We start from the raw sequence: 19,507 nt of genomic DNA on the forward strand, positions 1-19,507 counted from the left end.
ACACACACTGAAACCTCCACACACACTGAAACCTCCACACACACTGAAACCTCCACACACACTGAAACCTCCACACACGATGAAACCTCCACACACGATGAAACCTCCACACACGATGAAACCTCCACACACGATGAAACCTCCACACACACACACCCCCCTTCTATCTCTCTACAGACAAACACACATTCACTAACTCCAGTAAAACCCCTCTACCCAACCTGAACAGCCCCAGACCAGCTCCAGACATCCAGGCCCAGGTACAGAGGTAGTTTAGGGCAGACAGAGGTCTGAACCCCAGCTCGGACTGCTCTGGTCTGGGCTGCCGGTCCAGTGTGTGAGGGACACGAGACACAGCACCACTCCCAGAGAGAAGGACTACTCAACAATGGAGCTGTGTGTATTCCCATTTTTCTCTCTCCCGACCACACACACACAAAAGTAATTGGGATCATGCCTGCTGTATTAGAGCGGGCCTCAGGGCTGTGTGTGTACAGGCATAAGTTGCAACCTTTTCCAGTGTATCACCAACCTACAATCATGAAGTGGAACGACATTTATTGGATATTTCAAACTTTTTTAACAAATCAAAAACTGAAAATTTGGGCGTGCAAAATTATTCAGCCCCCTTAAGTTAATACTTTGTAGCGCCACCTTTTGCTGCGATTACAGCTGTAAGTCGCTTGGGGTATGTCTCTATCAGTTTTGCACATCGAGAGACTGAAGTTTTTTCCCATTCCTCCTTGCAAAACAGCTCGAGCTCAGTGAGGTTGGATGGAGAACATTTGTGAACAGCAGTTTTCAGTTCTTTCCACAGATTCTCGATTGGATTCAGGTCTGGACTTTGACTTGGCCATTCTAACACCTGGATATGTTTATTTTTGAACCATTCCATTGTAGATTTTGCTTTATGTTTTGGATCATTGTCTTGTTGGAAGACAAATCTCTGTCCCAGTCTCAGGTCTTTTGCAGACTCCATCAGGTTTCCTGTATTTGGCTCCATCCATCTTCCATCAATTTTAACCATCTTCCCTGTCCCTGCTGAAGAAAAGCAGGCCCAAACCATGATGCTGCCACCACCATGTTTGACAGTGGGGATGGTGTGTTCAGGGTGTTGCTTTTACGCCAAACATAACGTTTCGCATTGTTGCCAAAAAGTTCAATTTTGGTTTCATCTGACCAGAGCACCTTCTTCCACATGTTTGGTGTGTCTCCCAGGTGGCTTGTGGCAAACTTTAAACAACACTTTTTATGGATATCTTTAAGAAATGGCTTTCTTCTTGCCACTCTTCCATAAAGGCCAGATTTGTGCAATATACGACTGTTGTTGTCCTATGGACAGAGTCTCCCACCTCAGCTGTAGATCTCTGCAGTTCATCCAGAGTGATCATGGGCCTCTTGGCTGCATCTCTGATCAGTCTTCTCCTTGTATGAGCTGAAAGTTTAGAGGGACGGCCAGGTCTTGGTAGATTTGCAGTGGTCTGATACTCCTTCCATTTCAATATTATCGCTTGCACAGTGCTCCTTGGGATGTTTAAAGCTTGGGAAATATTTTTGTATCCAAATCCGGCTTTAAACTTCTTCACAACAGTGTCTCGGACCTGCCTGGTGTGTTCCTTGTTCTTCATGATGCTCTGTGCGCTTTTAACGGACCTCTGAGACTATCACAGTGCAGGTGCATTTATACGGAGACTTGATTACACACAGGTGGATTGTATTTATCATCATTAGTCATTTAGGTCAACATTGGATCATTCAGAGATCCTCACTGAACTTCTGGAGAGAGTTTGCTGCACTGAAAGTAAAGGGGCTGAATAATTTTGCACGCCCAATTTTTCAGTTTGAAATATCCAATAAATGTCGTTCCACTTCATGACTGTGTCCCACTTGTTGTTGATTCTTCACAAAAAAAACACAGTTTTATATCTTTATGTTTGAAGCCTGAAATGTGGCAAAAGGTCGCAAAGTTCAAGGGGGCCGAATACTTTCGCAAGGCACTGTATATGCATTAGCTGTGTGTGGGTAAAATCAATGGGGAAGCCAAGCCAAAAAAATACAAATAAAAAGCCATTACAACCGGTGTTGTGATAAATAAGTTCTCGCTATAACCTGTTAGTTCATATGCCTTGGCACCATGATATATAGGCCTAAGGCCGAGACAATAAGGAGACACACTAGCAGAATAAATTCAACCACACCTTTATTTCATCACAAAACCAGAGAGCCACATTTGTCCTGTGAAGTCCACAAAGCATATTGCATGTAACAAATAGTTACATCACCTACAGAATGGTCAAGCAAGTTAATGTTTCCGACAATTGTGTACCATTAAACAACTATTGTTTTAGAACCACAGAGGTACCACAAGTCCCAAAGAAAACAGGAGCTGCCTCCACTATTCCAGCACCATTTCAAAGTCATAAAATCACCTCTGCGTAGTCTAATACAGTGACAACGAAAAAATCCCCAAAACAATTCCGTCCAATCAACCAAAGCTAAATATGATGTGGCTGTCCATGGGACTGATTTCTCTGTGTGCATACAAGTAGAAAAAACATGTTGACTCACCCTACAAGTAGAGAAACGCCAATGCCATCCTCCTCACTTTCATGTTGCCGAAACGGTCTCTGACTGTCATACAGTACACACTTTTAGTTTTTGTTGTCCTAGGCAAATCATTGTACCATCTAAGCTGTTTGAAGCTGGCGTACAAAACTGAAAGTAAAAGATGCAAAAACTAAACTTGACAACAGGAAGCATAGAAATGGCGCACATAAATCAAATTTACCGCTTCTCAGACTTGCTTTCAATGAACATGACAGATCTATAACTCACATTTCTGTGGGAATTTGGTCAGGTCACCCAAAAAGTTAGATACTGCAGCTTTAACATTAGTCTACATCTAGCGACAGTGAACTTCCATTCTCAGGCCAGCGGCACAGTGTATGAATTTATGGTTGGATCAATCGCCGTTAATCATTGATCAGTACGGAGGATAAAAAAAATGTAAATTCTGTCAATAACGTTTGGCTTTTGATGTGAAGCAAAATCCAAAATGGCTATCCTGGACACTATTTTTTTTTTTTTGTGTGCCAAGACTCAGTTTAGCTCAACGCTGATTGGCTATTATCTTTGTTTTTTAGGGAGGCCAAATTTGCTGAGCTTCCCTTGCATTCATTCAATGCTACGGGCGGCAACAATGTCATACTCTTTTTGTCCAGACAGCATCAGACAGATGGACTACACAGAGCCAAAAGGGGCACTGTTTTGCTCGCTCGGATGCAGCCACCGGTGAGATAAATTCAGTCGCTTGCAAATTGAAGGAAAAGTATAAGAGACGAGAGCGACGAAAGATATAAAATAAAAAGTCTTAGTTCATTTTTGAAGCCTGGCTTCCCATGGCATCCATGAATACGCACCACCATCTAAATAACAGCAATTGAACGTTATCTGCCCTCAACTTGTGGCCTGACGCTAACTTAGCGGTCACAGAGCTATATAGCTTAACCGCGAGACAGAGATACTAACAGATTAAGTAGCTAGCACTAGAGTGGGTGTATGTAAACACGTACTAATAGGCTCTGCTAAACCGTGACCAGGGTTCCCACCAGGGTTGGAAATGAATACCTGCCAAATGCGGGCGGGTAGATTTTGTCATTGGCGGGTAACGGCCAGTGTACACTAGGGAGTGGTACATTTCTGCGTGCCGAGGCAGCCGCCCAGAGTGGCTCGCTTGTGGGCATGCTGGCAGCACGTTTGTTTGTGCATCAATAACTCAGTATAGCAAGTTTGTATGAAGGTCTAGTTATTAAATGGGTAAATAGTTTAATCGATTCTCCTTTTCATTAATTTATTCACAGTAATCTAGTAATATGCTCTAAACCACTCTGCTGACAAACTAACTTTCTTGCCCTGTTTCCAATCGTCCACATGGCTGGGAAAACCTATCCAAGCAAGTAAATACATTAATTTAAAAAAAAAAACGAACAAACAAAGTATTATTAGCTAGCTAGCTACAGTGCAGGCTCAGTCAGGACAAGATGCTAGAATATGAATATAATTGACAGCTTAGGATAGAAAACACTCTAAAGTTTCCAAAACTGTAAAAATATTGTCTGTGAGTATAACAGAACTGATATTGCAGGCGAAAGCCTGAGAAAAATCCAATCCGGAAGTGCCTCATGTTTTGAAAGCTCTGCGTTCCAATGCGTCCCTATTAAGCAGTGAATGGGCTATCAACCAGATTAAATTGTTCTACGTATTCCCCAAGGTGTCTACAGCATTGTGATGTAGTTTTACATATTTATGTTTAAGAATACCCGTAAGCAGCTACATTGTGTAAGTGGTCACCTGATGGCTCTCAGAGTGATTCTCGCGTAAAATACAGGAGGTAGCCATTTTTCCAATGGGTCCTACTGAAAACAAATTGTCCCGGTGGATATATTATCGAATAGATATTTGAAAAACACCTTGAGGATTGATTATAAACAACGTTTGCCATGTTTCTGTCTATATTATGGAGTTCATTTGGAATATTTTTCACCGTTTTCGTGATCGCAATTTCAGGTCGATTTCTCAGCCAAAACGTGAAGAATAAACGGAGCTATTTCGCCTACAAAAAGGAACATTGGCTATCTAACTGGGAGTCTCGTGAGTGAAAACATCCGAATCCAGATCCATCCAGATTTGCCAGTTCTTGCTGTGAGATGTTACCCCACTCTTCCACCAAGGCACCTGCTAGTTCCCGGACAATTCTTGGGGGAATGGCCCTAGCCCTCACCCCCCGATCCAACAGTTCCCAGATGTGCTCAATGGGATAGAGGTCCGGGCTCTTCGCTGGCCATGGCAGAACACTGACATTCCTGTCTTGCAGGAAATTATGCACAGAACGAGCAGTATGGCTGGTGGCATTGCCATGCTGGAGGGTTATGTGAGGATGAGCCTGCAGGAAGGGTACCACATGAGGGAGGAGGATCTCAATGCTGTGTGTTACAGGGAAAGACAACAAGCTCAGTACAAGGATACTATGACACCACCCCAGACCATGACGGACCACCCACCTCACCCACCCGCTCCAGGGTACAGGCCTCGGTGTAACGCTGATTCCTTCGACGATAAACGTGAACCAAACCATCACCCCTGGTGAGACAAAAAAGCGACGTCAGTGAAGAGCACTTTATGCCAGTCCTGTCTGGTCCAGCGGTGGTGGGTTTGCGCCCATAGGCAACATTGTTGCCGGTGATGTCTGGTGAGGACCTGCCTTACAACAGGCCTACAAGCCCTCAGTCCAGTCTCCCTCAGCCTATTACGGACAGTCTGAACACTGATGGAGGGATTGTGCGTTCCTGGTGTAACTCAGGCAGTTGTTGTTGCCATCCTGTACCGATCCTGTTCAGTTGTTGTTGTTACACGTGGCCACTGCGAGGACAATCAGCTGTAAATTATTGCCCTGCAGTTCTCATGCCCCCTTGCAGCATGCCTAAGGCACGTTCACACAGATGAGCAGGGACCCTGGGCATCTTTCTTTTAGTGTTTTTCAGAGTCAGTAGAAAGGCCTCTTTAGTGTCCTAAGTTTTCATAACTGTGACCTTAATTGCCTAACGTCTGTAAGCTGTTAGTGTCTCAACGACCGTTCCAAAGGTGCATGAATTGTTTATGGTTCATTGAACAAGCATGGGAAACAGTGTTTAATGTTTATCTGTGAAGTTATTTGGATTTTTACGAATTAACTTTGAAAGACAGGGTCCTAAAAAAGGGAAGTTTAATTTTTTGCTTTTGAGTTTAGAAAGTATCCAAAAATATTGTTGAGAAAGTTGCTTTTAGTTGCCTGGTTTGCTAGACATATAAGGGGCTGAATAATTTTGCACGCCCAATTTTTCAGTTTTTGATTTGTTAAAAAAGTTTGAAATATCCAATAAATGTCGTTCCACTTCATGATTGTGTCACACTTGTTGTTGATTCTTCACAAAAAAATACAGTTTTATATCTTTATGTTTGAAGCCTGAAATGTGGCAAAAGGTCGCAAAGTTCAAGGGGGCCGAATACTTTCGCAAGGCACTGTATGTATTCATTTTCCTTGATATGATCCTGCTGTCACATACATCTATCTATCCAATGTTATCATGATTTGTTATAAGAGATATTATACTTTAGTAATCCACAATGACCCGCTGATGTAAAAGTCTAATAATGACATTATCTTCCATATACCTACAAATACCTTGAGATTCCTGGAGATTCCTTCAAAACGATTACCTACAGTTACCGTGTAAGGGACTTCACAGTTGGGTGCATTGTCGTGAGTGTGACCAGGGCCATCTGGGAATGGGGGAATTCAGGCATGTGTGAAGGCTACCTGTGTCCTGCATAAATTCATGATGGACATTTCTATTTTTTATTTAACCTTTATTTAATCAGGTAGGCCAGTTGAGAACAAGTTCTCATTTACAACTGCAACCTGGCCAAGATAAAGCAAAGCAGTGCGACAAACAGAGTTACACATGGGATACACAAAGGTACAGTCAATATAAAAAAAATCTATAAACAGCATGTGAAAATGAGGACCAGGAGGGGACATGCAGCTCTCAGGCGTGTGCCAGACCAGAGTTCTGCTGCTCTACAAGATGTTGCACGGACGGGGCCAACAATGCAACACGGGAGGCAAACAATGTGAAGAATGTCTTCACCTCCTACTTCAAAGAGGGTGCTGTTCCCTGGCAACACCATAGAATGCACTATGCACAACCAAAGGCTATTTTAAGAGACGCCCACAATAAAGAGTATTCTTTACATTGTCAACTCCAGTTATTACAATTCCCGGTTTCTCTCCTTTTCATTTCTACTTCTCAGATAAGGGTGATTGTCTGCACAAAAACAAAACAGGCTCTTAACCTCTCTGGGACGTGAGCGTCCCACCTCTCAACAGCCAGTGAAACTGCAGGGCGCCAAATTCAAAACAACAGAAATCCCATTATTAAAATTCCTCAAACATAGAAGTATTTTACACCATTTTATAGATAAACTTTTCGTTAATCCAACCACAGTGTCCGATTTATTTCAAAAACGCTTTTCGTTGAAAGCACAACATATCATAATGTTAGGTCAGCAACTAGTCACAGAAAGCATTCAGCCATTTACCAACCAAAGAGACGAGTCACAAAAAGCAGAAATATAGATACAATTAATAACTAACCATTGATGATCTTCATCAGATGACACTCATAGGACTTCATGTATGTTTTGTTCAGTAAAGTTCATATTTATATCCAAAAATCGGAGTTTACATTGGCACGTTACGTTCAGTAGTTCCAAAACATCCGGTGATTTTGCAGAGAGCCACATCAATTTTACAGAAATACTCATAATAAACATTGTTAAAAGATACAAGTGTTATGCATGGAATTTTAGATCCACTTCTCCTTAATGCAACCGGTGTCAGATTTCCAAAAAAACTTTACCGAAAAAGCGCACCATAATATAATCTGAGTAGAGCGCTCAGAGCCCATACATATATCCGCCATGTTGTGGAGTCAACATTAGTCAGAATAGCATTATAAATATTCACTTACCTTTGATGATCTTCATCAGAATGGACTCTCAGGAATCCCAGTTCCACAATAAATGTTTGTTTTGTTCGATAATGTCCATCATTTATGTTAAAATAGCTCCTTTTGTTAGAGCGTTCAGTCCAGTAATCCACATTCATAAAGCTCGTTCACTAGTTTCAGACGAAAAGTCAAAAAAGCTCCGTTAGTTAGTAGAAACACGTCAAACGATGCATAGAATCAATCTTTAGGATGTTAACATAAATCTTCAATAATGTTCCAACCGGACAATTCCTTTGTCTTCAGAAATTAAGTGGATCGTAGCTACCTTTCACGTGAGCGCGCCAGAATGAGCCTGTGGCACTCTGCCAGACCACTCACTCAAAGAGCTCTTATGAGCCCCTCCTTTAGAGTAGAAGCATCAAACAAGTTTCTAAAGACTGTTGACATCTAGTGGAAGCCGTAGGAAGTGCAAAATGACCAATATCCCACTGTGTATTCGATAGGGGCTGAGTTAAAAAACTACGAACCTCAGATTTCCCACTTCCTGGTTGGATTTTTTTCTCAGGTTTTTGCCTGCCATACGAGTTCTGTTATACTTACAGACATCATTCAAACAGCTTTAGAAACTTCAGTGTTTTCTATCCACTCCAAAGAAGTTAAGAGTCACCCATACTGAAAATGTTTTTCAACAATTAGACACCCTACAACCCACACACTGGTATATCAATCTGATTTATGGATTGTGTTTTGTGCAGGCTCAGGTGTCTGCCCACCTTCAAAGAATAGGCAAGATGACCAACCATGGAGAATATTAAGACATCTCATTATTTATATTACTACGCTATATTGTTTGTCCTGTGTCTGTGCATGTTTTTCAGTATAAAGTACTCTGGAGCCATTCAGTGTGGACACTGGACACCAGGTGAGGCCACACACACAGAGATTCCTGTTGAACACGGTCTCTTTTGAACAGTCTCTTTATATATGTGAACCCCTCCCGGTTCTGAACTGCTTGACAGAGGGAACAGTATGAGCAGAGGTGACAGGTCACTTGGTCGGGTCAACATGAAGCATTATAAAATAGATGATTTACATTGAAATACAGATCGAGATGTAGTAGTCCCAGAGTTAATGATCCATGGTCAGTTCTGCATTTCACCTCCTGATGATTATGATGACATACTGTTAGTATTAAAAAAACTAGGCTTAATCATCCCATCTCTTGCTCTCCCTCTCATCTGCAGGTATGTTTTGATGTGAGAGAGGATACCAACCCCCAGTCACATCATCACCACCTTACCCACTTTAAGATAACCCTTGGGCCAACTGGGGGTCCAAAGCTGGTTAGAGATACTTCTGTAATTCTGATGACCTGAGAGAACGATGTTTAGTAGCACTGTAATTCATTACTCATGTGCAGTCTTCCCTGCTCCTCTGTTCTCATCTCTTTCCCCTTGTCGGTCACACTCACACCTCTATCCCCACCTCTTTCTTCCTCTGTTTTTATAATGCATACCAGATGTGCATTGAAGTACCGATTGAACTAGTATTTCAAATATAATATCACAAAATTCATATTTATAATGCATTAAGTACAGATTGAACTTGTATTTATAAAATATCACAAAAATAATATTTATAATGCATGAATTATGTATTCATAACACTTGGATAAATTACTTTTCAAACAAGCTTTTCACATTCTCTACTGGTTGAAATCTATAAGCCTCTAATTTGATTAAATACTACACCTATCCTGTGTCGTCAGATCAGTGTAGATTAAGGAAATGACCTGGCGAGAAGAACCTGTTTTACAGTATTTACATGATGCATAGGAAGTGTGGTGTACTGCTTTTGTAATTCTGGTCCTATATGTATGCCTTACAAATCAGCCTTTAACTAGTTAAATCATGTGCTCTAGTCTAAGGCAATGTTACAATGTATAACCATTGATGTCCTAGGACCAGTAATGGTAAACACTGTTGAAGTGTATAATTGTAATAAATACAGTGCATGCAGACACAGCATCAGACCCCTGGTCTCGACCACGCCCTGTGCAACTGGGTACTGGACTTCCTGACGGGCCGCCCTCAGGTGGTGAGGGTAGGCAACAACATCTCCACCCCGCTGATCCTCAACACTGGGGCCCCACAAGGGTGCGTTCTGAGCCCTCTCCTGTACTCCCTGTTCACCCACGACTGCGTGGCCACGCACGCCTCCAACTCAATCATCAAGTTTGCGGACGACACAACAGTGGTAGGCTTGATTACCAACAACGACGAGACGGCCTACAGGGAGGAGGTGAGGGCCCTCGGAGTGTGGTGTCAGGAAAATAACCTCACACTCAACATCAACAAAACTAAGGAGATGATTGTGGACTTCAGGAAACAGCAGAGGGATCACCCCCCATCCACATCGATGGAACAGTAGTGGAGAGGGTAGTAAGTTTTAAGTTCCTCGGCATACACATCACAGACAAACTGAATTGGTCCACTCACACAGACAGCATCGTGAAGAAGGCGCAGCAGCGCCTCTTCAACCTCAGGAGGCTGAAGAAATTCGGCTTGTCACCAAAAGCACTCAAACTTCTACAGATGCACAATCGAGAGCATCCTGGCGGGCTGTATCACCGCCTGGTACGGCAACTGCTCCGCCCACAACCGTAAGGCTCTCCAGAGGGTAGTGAGGTATGCACAACGCATCACCGGTGGCAAACTACCTGCCCTCCAGGACACCTACACCACCCGGTGTCACAGGAAGGCCATAAAGATCATTAAGGACAACAACCACCAGAGCCACTGCCTGTTCACCCCGCTATCATCCAGAAGGCGAGGTCAGTACAGGTGCATCAAAGCTGGGACCGAGAGACTGAAAAACAGCTTCTATCTCAAGGCCATCAGACTGTTAAACAGCCACCACTAACATTGAGTGGCTGCTGCCAACACACTGACTCAACTCCAGCCACTTTAATAATGGGAATTGATGGGAAATGTAAAATATATCACTAGCCACTTTAAACAATGCTACCTAATATAATATTTACATACCCTACATTATTAATCTCATATGTATACGTATATACTGTACTCTATATCATCTACTGCATCCTTATGTAATACATGTATCACTAGCCACTTTAACTATGCCACTTTGTTTACATACTCATCTCATATGTATATACTGTACTCGATACCATCTACTGTATCTTGCCTATGCTGCTCTGTACCATCACTCATCCATATATCTTTATGTACATATTCTTCATCCCCTTACATTGTGTATAAGACAGTAGTTTTGGAATTGTTAGTTAGATTACTTGTTGGTTATTACTGCATTGTCGGAACTAGAAGCACAAGCATTTCGCTACACTCGCATTAACATCTGCTAACCATGTGTATGTGACAAATAAAATTTGATTTGATTTGATCACCACCATTATAACCGTGGTCACTAACCTATGCAACATGAACAGCCATTGGAGCAAAATCCAAAGCCACTCTCTCGCATGCACTCTCCATTTTCCCTCTATCCCTTCTTTTCTCACTTTCTTCCCATCACTGTCAGATAATCCTGTAGTTCTTACCTCTTGGACGTCCTCCGGGTTCTTTCTGGAGATGATCTGAGCAGGAGAGAAAAAGAGGGGTTAGGATCAGCAAGCAAACTTAAGCACCACCATCATCATCGCCACCAAAAGTTGTTCATTGCACTACAGACTGAAAATGGGGACCCTGGATGGATGGGCCCTGTAGAACTGTAGTAGACATTCCCTGTTCTGCTGTGGAGAGCGGAGTCATTCACAGATAGCGGAGGAGGGTTCAGAGTTCTAGCCGCTTGACAATGAGGACATTATACAGCGACACAGTGGGGGAGCAGGGCACAAACGAGATGTCACCACACGAGCAGGGCACTATACATACACACACCACAAAGGGGCAGCAACTCCAAGATCGCTGGATGAAGGAAAACAGTTTTATCAAAAGGCACACAGACAACCTAAACATTTGTTTGCGATACCTTCAATAAAGAGCCATCAGTATCATTGGAAAAAAATAACTGCTATACAGACATTATAGCATATTATAAACCGTGTGGTTCGATCTCTGAATGCTGATTGGCTGAAAGCCGTGGTATATCAGATCGTATACCATGGGTAAGAACAAAAATAAATGTTTTCTGTTTTAATTACATTGGTAACCAGTTTGTAATAGCAATAAGACACCTCGGGGGTTTGTGGTATATGGCCAAACAGCTATTTCCAGGCACTCCGAGTTGTGTCATGTTCACTGGACGTGCAACCTTGTCCCAGACCTGCTGTTTTCAACTCCCTCGCTCTAGGGCACCTGCCGTCTCGAACTCTGAGTGCTCAGCTACGAAAAGCCAACTGACATTTACTCCTGCTGACCTGTTGTACCCTCTACAACCACTATGATTATTATTATTTGACCCTACTGGTCATCTATGAAAATTTGAACATCTTGGCCATATACTGTTATAATCTCAACCCGGCACAGCCAGAAGAGACCTGGCCACCGCTCAGAGACTGGTTCCTCTCTAGGTTTCTTCATAGGTTCCTGCCTTTCTAGGGAGTTTTTCCTAGCCACCGTGCATCTACATCTGCATTGCTTGCTGTTTGGGATTTTAGGCTACGTTTCCGTATAGCACTTTTTGACATCGGCTGATGTAAAAAGGGCTTCATAAATAACACTCCTTAGCCGTGGTATATTGGCCAAATTTTTTACCAGCATGTCACGTGCAACCAGAGAGAGAGAAAAAAAATCCGACACCAGTTTAACTCTACACACAGATGCATACAAAGCTCTCCACCGCCCTCCACTTGGCAGATCTGACCATAATTCTATCCTCCTGATTCCTTCTTACAAGCAAAAACTAAAGCAGGAAGCACCAGTGACTCGGTCAATATGGAAGTGGTCAGATGATGCGGATGCTACATACAGGGCTGTTTTGCTAGCACAGACTGGAATATGTTCCCGGGATTCATCCAATGGCATTGAGGAGTACACCACCTCAGTCATCGGCTTCATCAATAAGTGCATCAACGACGACGTCGTCCCCACAGTGACTGTACGTACATTTCCTTACATAAAGGAAAGCAGGCCATGTCTGTACTACAGAATGCGGGGCACGCGGTGTTATTTCATAGTTGTGATGTCTTCACTATTATTCTACAATGTGGAAAATAGTAAAAATAAAGAAAAATCCTGGAATAAGTAGGTGTGTAAACTTTTGAGTTGTACTTGTTTAATTAATTTGATTCATACGGGTTTTTTTTGTTTTGTTTTTTTGTTGTTGAGTTTTACCCCTTTTTCTCCCCAATTTCGTGGTATCCAATTGTTGTAGTAGCTACTATCTTGTCTCATTGCTACAACTCCCGTACGGGCTCGGGAGAGACGAAGGCTGAATGTCATGCGTCCTCCGATACACAACCCAACCAGCCGTACTGCTTCTTAACACAGCGCGCATCCAACCCGGAAGCCAGCCGCACCAATGTGTCGGAGGCTACACCGTGCACCTGGCAACCTTGGCTAGCGCACACTGCGCCCGGCCCGCCACAAGAGTCGCTGGTGCGCGATGAGACAAGGAGATCCCTACCGACCAATCCCTCCCTAACCCGGACGACGCTAGGCCAATTGTGCGTCGCCCCACGGACCTCCCGGTCGCGGCCGGTTACGACAGAGCCTGGGCGCGAACCCAGGGACTCTGGCGCTGCAGTACAGCGCCCTTAACCACTGCGCCACCCGGGAGGCCTATTCCATGAAAAATAAAAAACCCTGGGGGGGTCACCATTAGGATGGAACAGAAAAGATGGCGCTGTACAACGTGGCGCTCATAAATTCAGAGCGTTGTCAGATTGTCCGTTTGTAAAATTCAGACCGTTTCGATAACGTTGGCTAGCTTGCTAGCTACTTCCAGACACAAATGAAATCACTCTGACCATTTTCCGGCCATATTCAACCGGTGTGGAGCACTCGTAAACGTATTATTCTGCGCTCTGGTACACTCAGATGAGAGTGAAATCGATTTAGATGGCCAGAGCAAGTTTACGAAAGCACCCAAATGTCCATTGAGAACGAACAACAACTATAACATTTAACTAAGCTAAGAATGACGGGAATAATCAAGTCAATAAATGTTGGATAGTTAGATAGCCTATAGTTAATATACTGGAAAGTTTGATGGCTAACTACTAACGTTAGGTAGCTAACTAACATACCGGTACATAATGCTGTAATATGCTCCGTGGTTCGTAAGGACAGCGTAGCTAACAAATTGTCAGCCAACATAACGTGTAAGGTAACTTATTTGAAAGGTCATTACTTTATTACATTGAGTAGCAAGCTACCCCTTGGTCGTTAGGGCAGATCTGGTTTGTGATAGCAGGGGGGGTTCACACCTAGCTCGGCTATTAGACTATTCTTTAGTAAAGGTTGAATAGTCTATTGTTCAGCTATTAGCCCCCGTCCCAAACTTGCAACAAAGTGTTGTTGTTCCAATCTCGTTCCTTTCCCTCTTCCACACGTCATCATTCTGCGCCGGAGTGGCTCGCTTGCGGGCGTGCTAATAGGATATGGCAGCATCTTCGGTTGTGCGACAAGAAATCTGCATACAGTAGCACGTTTGTATGAAGGTGTGGTTATTCACAGGCCAATTGTTGTATGCTATGGAGGTACATTGGCGTCTTTTTGTCGAGAGCAAAACTTTTATTTTCAATCAAAAATAATTATTCTGAAAGCAACCTTTTTCCGACACAAAGGAAGTCATAGCGGACACCTACGAAGAAGGACTGTGTGATGATGGCATCTCAGGTAAGCAACACTGGGTGTTCTTTCATCCAACGTTTACATAGCTCCTACGATTCAGTGTCGGTTCATAACATTCTACTATATAACATAAATACCGTAGAATGAAAAATCATGCAATTATTATTCTCAAGCTAACCAAAAGCATTTAGCTATGAATGCCTGATCTCGCCATTTTCAGTTGAACTAATCTAACTTTCTTTCATGGAAACTCATAAGCAGGCCATGTCATATTTGTTTCAAAGTGGATATATAGTCATATCTCATGACCGTGTAACGGTTAGCTTTTTTTACAGAAGGATGAAAAAACACAATATGTCTGTCACGAAAGTCTTCGCAGCGTGTAGATGGTGCAGGTATCATGGCATATTTCTCATCACCTAATGAACAACCACAATACCAGCCTGGTAAGCTTTCTACGCTGTATTGACGTATCCTGAAAATGACATCTGCTGCTTTAGATTGGTCATATCTGTTATTGTTTTCATATCTACAAAAAATAAGCTATTTTCTTTACTTTCAGAGAGCGAGCTGATCAAGGGGTCGGAAATGTAGATATTGCCAGATGTTCACTGTCCGAGGAACAGGCCGTGGAAGCTTTACTGCTGGCAAAAGTGTCCATAACCAGAGGTAAACTGTTCTGTGTTCTTTTTCTCTCTTCATCTCTGCCTGTCTTGTAGTACATGTAACCGGTCTCACATTATGACTGCCAAGTCATAATTTCCCTGGGGGTTAGCCTTGCAATAACCAAGTGGTGAGACACATAGCCCTCTATATTTAAATGTTTCAGGTACACTCTGATAGGTGTCTGGGTCACATACATTATCTTCTATTGTTTGTCCTCATGTGTCTGTTTTTCAGCATAGAGTACTCTGCAGCCACTTCGTGTGGACACCATGTGAGACCACACACACACAATAACAGTCTCTCTTCTTCACTTCATCTTTCTCCCCCTTCTCCCTAAATCCTCTAGGTTATATCAGCGGTTTTGGTGAACACGTCCCTCATCTGAACTGGCTGACACAGAAGGCACTGCATTATAAAAGGTGAGAGGTCACTTGGTTGGGTCAAAAATAAGTATTATTAAAGAGATACTTTACATTGAAATACAGAGAGATGTAGTAGTCCCAGAGTTAAAGATCCAAGGTCAGTTTTGCATATCATCTCCTGATGATTATGATGACTGACTGTGTTAGAATAAAAAAACAAGGTAAATCATGCTCTCTCTCTATCCATCTGTCTCTCATTTGCAGGTATGTTTTGATGTGAGAGAGGAAACCAGTCCCGTCATCGCCACCTCACCCGCTCTTAAGATAACCTTTGGGCCAACTGGGGGCCCAAGGCTGGTTAGGTGACACCACAATTGTGATGAACTGAGAGAATAAGGGTAGCACTGTAATTCATTAATCATATGCTGTCTGCCACCGTTCTTACCTCTTTCCCTTTCTGTCTTCTACACCTCTTTCCCCACCTCGTCTTTCTTTCTCGTTTTATAATGCACACCATATGTGCATTGAAGTACAGATTGAACTTGTATTTATAATATATTACAATTATCATAATTATAATGCATGTATTATGTATTTATAACACCTGGATAATGAAATTCTTTCAATAAAGTGTTTCACATTCTCCACTGGTTGAAATTAAGCATCTCATTGAAATACTATCCTGTGTCCTCAGATTAATGCAGATGAAGGGAGTTAGTTATGCATAGTTTTTTTCTGTATTTTTTTTAAATTACAAGTCAGCCTTTACTTAAATCATGTTTCTAGTCTATTGCATAGTTACAATATGTAATCACTGATGTCCCAGGAGCAGGAGTGGTAAACACTGTTGAAGTGTATAATTGTAATACATACATGCAGACACAGCTTCATTCAAATTATGGAGTTTGATAAGACTGAAAAAGAATGTCTCAGAAATTCATACCTGAACTGCACCTTTATTTGCAAAGGAAGAGTACATGATCAGTGAATATATTCAATGTACAGGCTACAATGTGGGAATCTCATGTGTGGTAATAACTACAGTACATATATAGGAGTACGTACAGTACGTATATAGGACTTGCATCCTTGGCACAAAGTTATTATATTCTACTCTATCCATAGGTTTCATTAGTGCCATTCAGACTTGAAGTTGATACAACAACTATGACAGCTGAGGTTCATAGATTGGTATGAATATTAATTCAGAAACTAACGTTTTAGTGTCCATACACAGACGGGCTACATACTGTAGCTAGCTACACATCCATAGGCATACAGTTATTTTTATCCTCCACAACACAATAAGCAAGTAAAACGTTACCTATCTATGTTACTTCAGCTGCATTGCAAGGCAAGCTTACACAATTGTACATTCAATTTGCAGTAAATGCTTTATCGGGCTAGATTCTTTACAGCCAGTTTCACAAGATGACAGCCTGGTTTGCTGGTTCTCTCAGGAGTCCCTAAAACATTAAACAAGACAAATTATAAATTAATTATCCTGTCATAACACTAGCTAGCTAGCTGGCTAATGTTAGCTAGTCAGCTAACTTGCTAAATAGCGATTTTCGTTAATGAACTTTATGACAAAAAAATATGCACAAATGTTTGTCTCTATATTAACATACTCCTCTCAATTGTCTTTTTTTTTCTTGACTCGTTATGACATAACTACTTACAGTTGGTTCCACCGTAATGTTTTGTCAGCCATCTTCACCCAGGGACGGGTGTCTCGTGTCAAATTCGTCATTGGAACCACTCGATATGATTGGGTCCCAAGGTTTTTATATGACGAAATACATAATGAGTGCTCTAACTCCCCATTGTGGTGTTCTGGAGCAATGACGCCGTGCTGCTGGGTACCTCTAAGTCCCGCAGTGCAAGCTCGCAACTTTTAAAGGAGGCAGGCCTGATCACCAACAACGATGAGACAGCCTATAGGGAGGTCAGAGAACTGGCAGTGTGGTGCAAGGACAACAACATCTCCCTCAATGTGAGCAAGACAAAGGAGCTGACTGTGGACTACAGAAAAAGGCGAGCTGAACAGGCCCCCATTAACATCGACAGGGCTGTAGTGGAGCGGGTCGAGAGTTTCAAGTTCCTTGGTATCCACATCACCAACAAACTATCATGGTCCAAACACACCAAGACAGTCGTGAAGTGGGCAAAACCTTTTCCCCCTCAGGAGACTGAAAATATTTGGCATGCGTCCCCAGATGCTCACAAGGTTCTACAGCTGCACCATCAAGAGCATCCTGACTGGTTGCATCACCGCCTGGTATGGCAACTGCTAAGGCGCTACAGAGGGTAGCGAGAACAGCCCAGTACAAGCCAAGCTTCCTGCCACCCAGGACCTATACAATAGGCCAGAGGAAAGCCAATAAAATTAGCAGAGACTCCAGTCATCCAAGTTATAGACTGTTTTCTCTGCTACCGCACGGCAAACGGTACCGGAGTGCCAAGTCTAGGACCAAAAGGCTCCTCAACAGCTTCTACCCCCAAGGTATATGACTGCTGAACAATTAATAAAATCACCACCGGACAATTTACATTGACCCCCCCTTTTGTACACTGCTGCTTCTCGCTGTTTATTATCTATGCATAGTCACTTCACCCCCACCTACATGTACAAATTACCTCTACTAACGTGCACCCCCGCACACTGACTCGGTACCGGTGCCCCCTGTATATAGCCTTGTTACTTTGTATTACTTTTTGTTTTCATCTACTTGGTAAATATTTTCTTAACTCTTCTTGAACTGCACTGTTGGTTAAGGGCTTGTAAGCATTTCACGGTAAAGTCTAAACTTGCTGTACTCGGCACAGGTGACAAATAAAGTTTGTTTTGATTTTAGCGTTTTTCTGGGTAGCCTAAGTCCAAAGAGCGTAAAAAATGTTTTTTAAATTATTATTATTACTTTTCAGGTTAGAAAAACTCAAAGTTTTAACTTAAACCACTAAAACCAGATATAAAGTATGTAGAAAAGATAATGGACCTATATATATTTTTTTAACATAACATGCTACATTTTCTCTTAGCTGCATAGCAAAATCTGTAGAACTGCAGGAAATTAACTTAAAAATTTACTAAATATCTCAGCTCCATGGAGAAATGTATAGAATTACAGGAAATTGTCTTGAATGCAAAAGTCTCTACAGCGCAAAGATGGGGTCTCAAATTCTCTCTAAAATGTAGCCGCCAACGACCAATTATGCTCATTGCCCTGCCCTCTGCCACGCCCCCTGTCACACCCACCAGCTAAGCCCATTTCTGATACAGAAAAAAACTGCAGCGGTGGGTATGGAAGCATCTATTTATTCATTCTTTCGGTCCCTCTCCTTAGAACATTGTGGGCAGACTGACGACTCATTCTGTCTGATAGTGTCCCAGTTTCAAAACCCTGTAGTGTTCTGACCTCCTGCACCACTCACAGTGACAGAGCCAGACAGACGAGGAAATGATATAACCCTTTCTCTCTCCCATCAGCACCTTTGTGACAAAAATCAACCCTTTTCATTTGTATGGGTGCGCATATGTGACACTGAACTGGTTGTGTGGTATTGTAGCCATTGGAAAGACTTGATATGGTTCCCTTTGGAGAATAATCTCTGATAGTGCTAAAATCTGTTGCTGGGATGTGACCTTTCTGAATCTGATGTGAAATACAAACTAAAAGGTAGAGAGTCAACATATCTGGGAGTGGGTCTGGATGCAACAATGATGATTACTTTTGCACAATGGGTAACTTCGGGTCGTTGCCGTGGACTTCCTTTCGCTAGACAATAAATTGCATAGACTGCAGTTTCTCTCATGCTGCATACGCACTTACTGAGACTGATTAGTAAAATGTATGCAACTAGATGCCCCAGTATCTGTGTATTAGAAATGTTGACGATGAATGAGTATGACGTGTCTCCTCTCTAACGCTCAGGAAGCTCTGATTGAAACTCCCATTAGACAGCTCTGCAAGCATCACAGCCAGTATGTACTTCAAAATAAAACTGTATAAGCACTCACGTCGCAAGGATTCTGAGGAGCTATAACCTTACTGCTAAGCACAGATCAAAAGTCTACAACAGCCCAACACATTAGAGGTGTCGAAGATCAGTGGTGTAAAGTACTTAAGTCATTTTGTAGTGGTATCTGTAC

At 42.4% G+C, this 19,507-nt stretch overlaps 1 protein-coding gene across 1 annotated transcript in view; it reads right to left on the bottom strand.

Moving 5' to 3' along the window:
- The window catches only part of rps6kc1 (ribosomal protein S6 kinase B1), a 49,870-nt gene that overhangs the window by 28,182 nt on the left and 2,181 nt on the right, over positions 1-19,507 (bottom strand). The window contains exon 2 of the mRNA XM_036975942.2: positions 11,131-11,166. Coding sequence (XP_036831837.2) covers positions 11,131-11,166 — 36 coding nt within the window. The remainder of the gene's footprint in view (positions 1-11,130; positions 11,167-19,507) is intronic.

This window comes from Oncorhynchus mykiss, chromosome 4 (assembly GCF_057628025.1).
Source record: "Oncorhynchus mykiss isolate SJ-2025 chromosome 4, ASM5762802v1, whole genome shotgun sequence".
Lineage (NCBI taxonomy): Eukaryota > Metazoa > Chordata > Actinopteri > Salmoniformes > Salmonidae > Oncorhynchus > Oncorhynchus mykiss.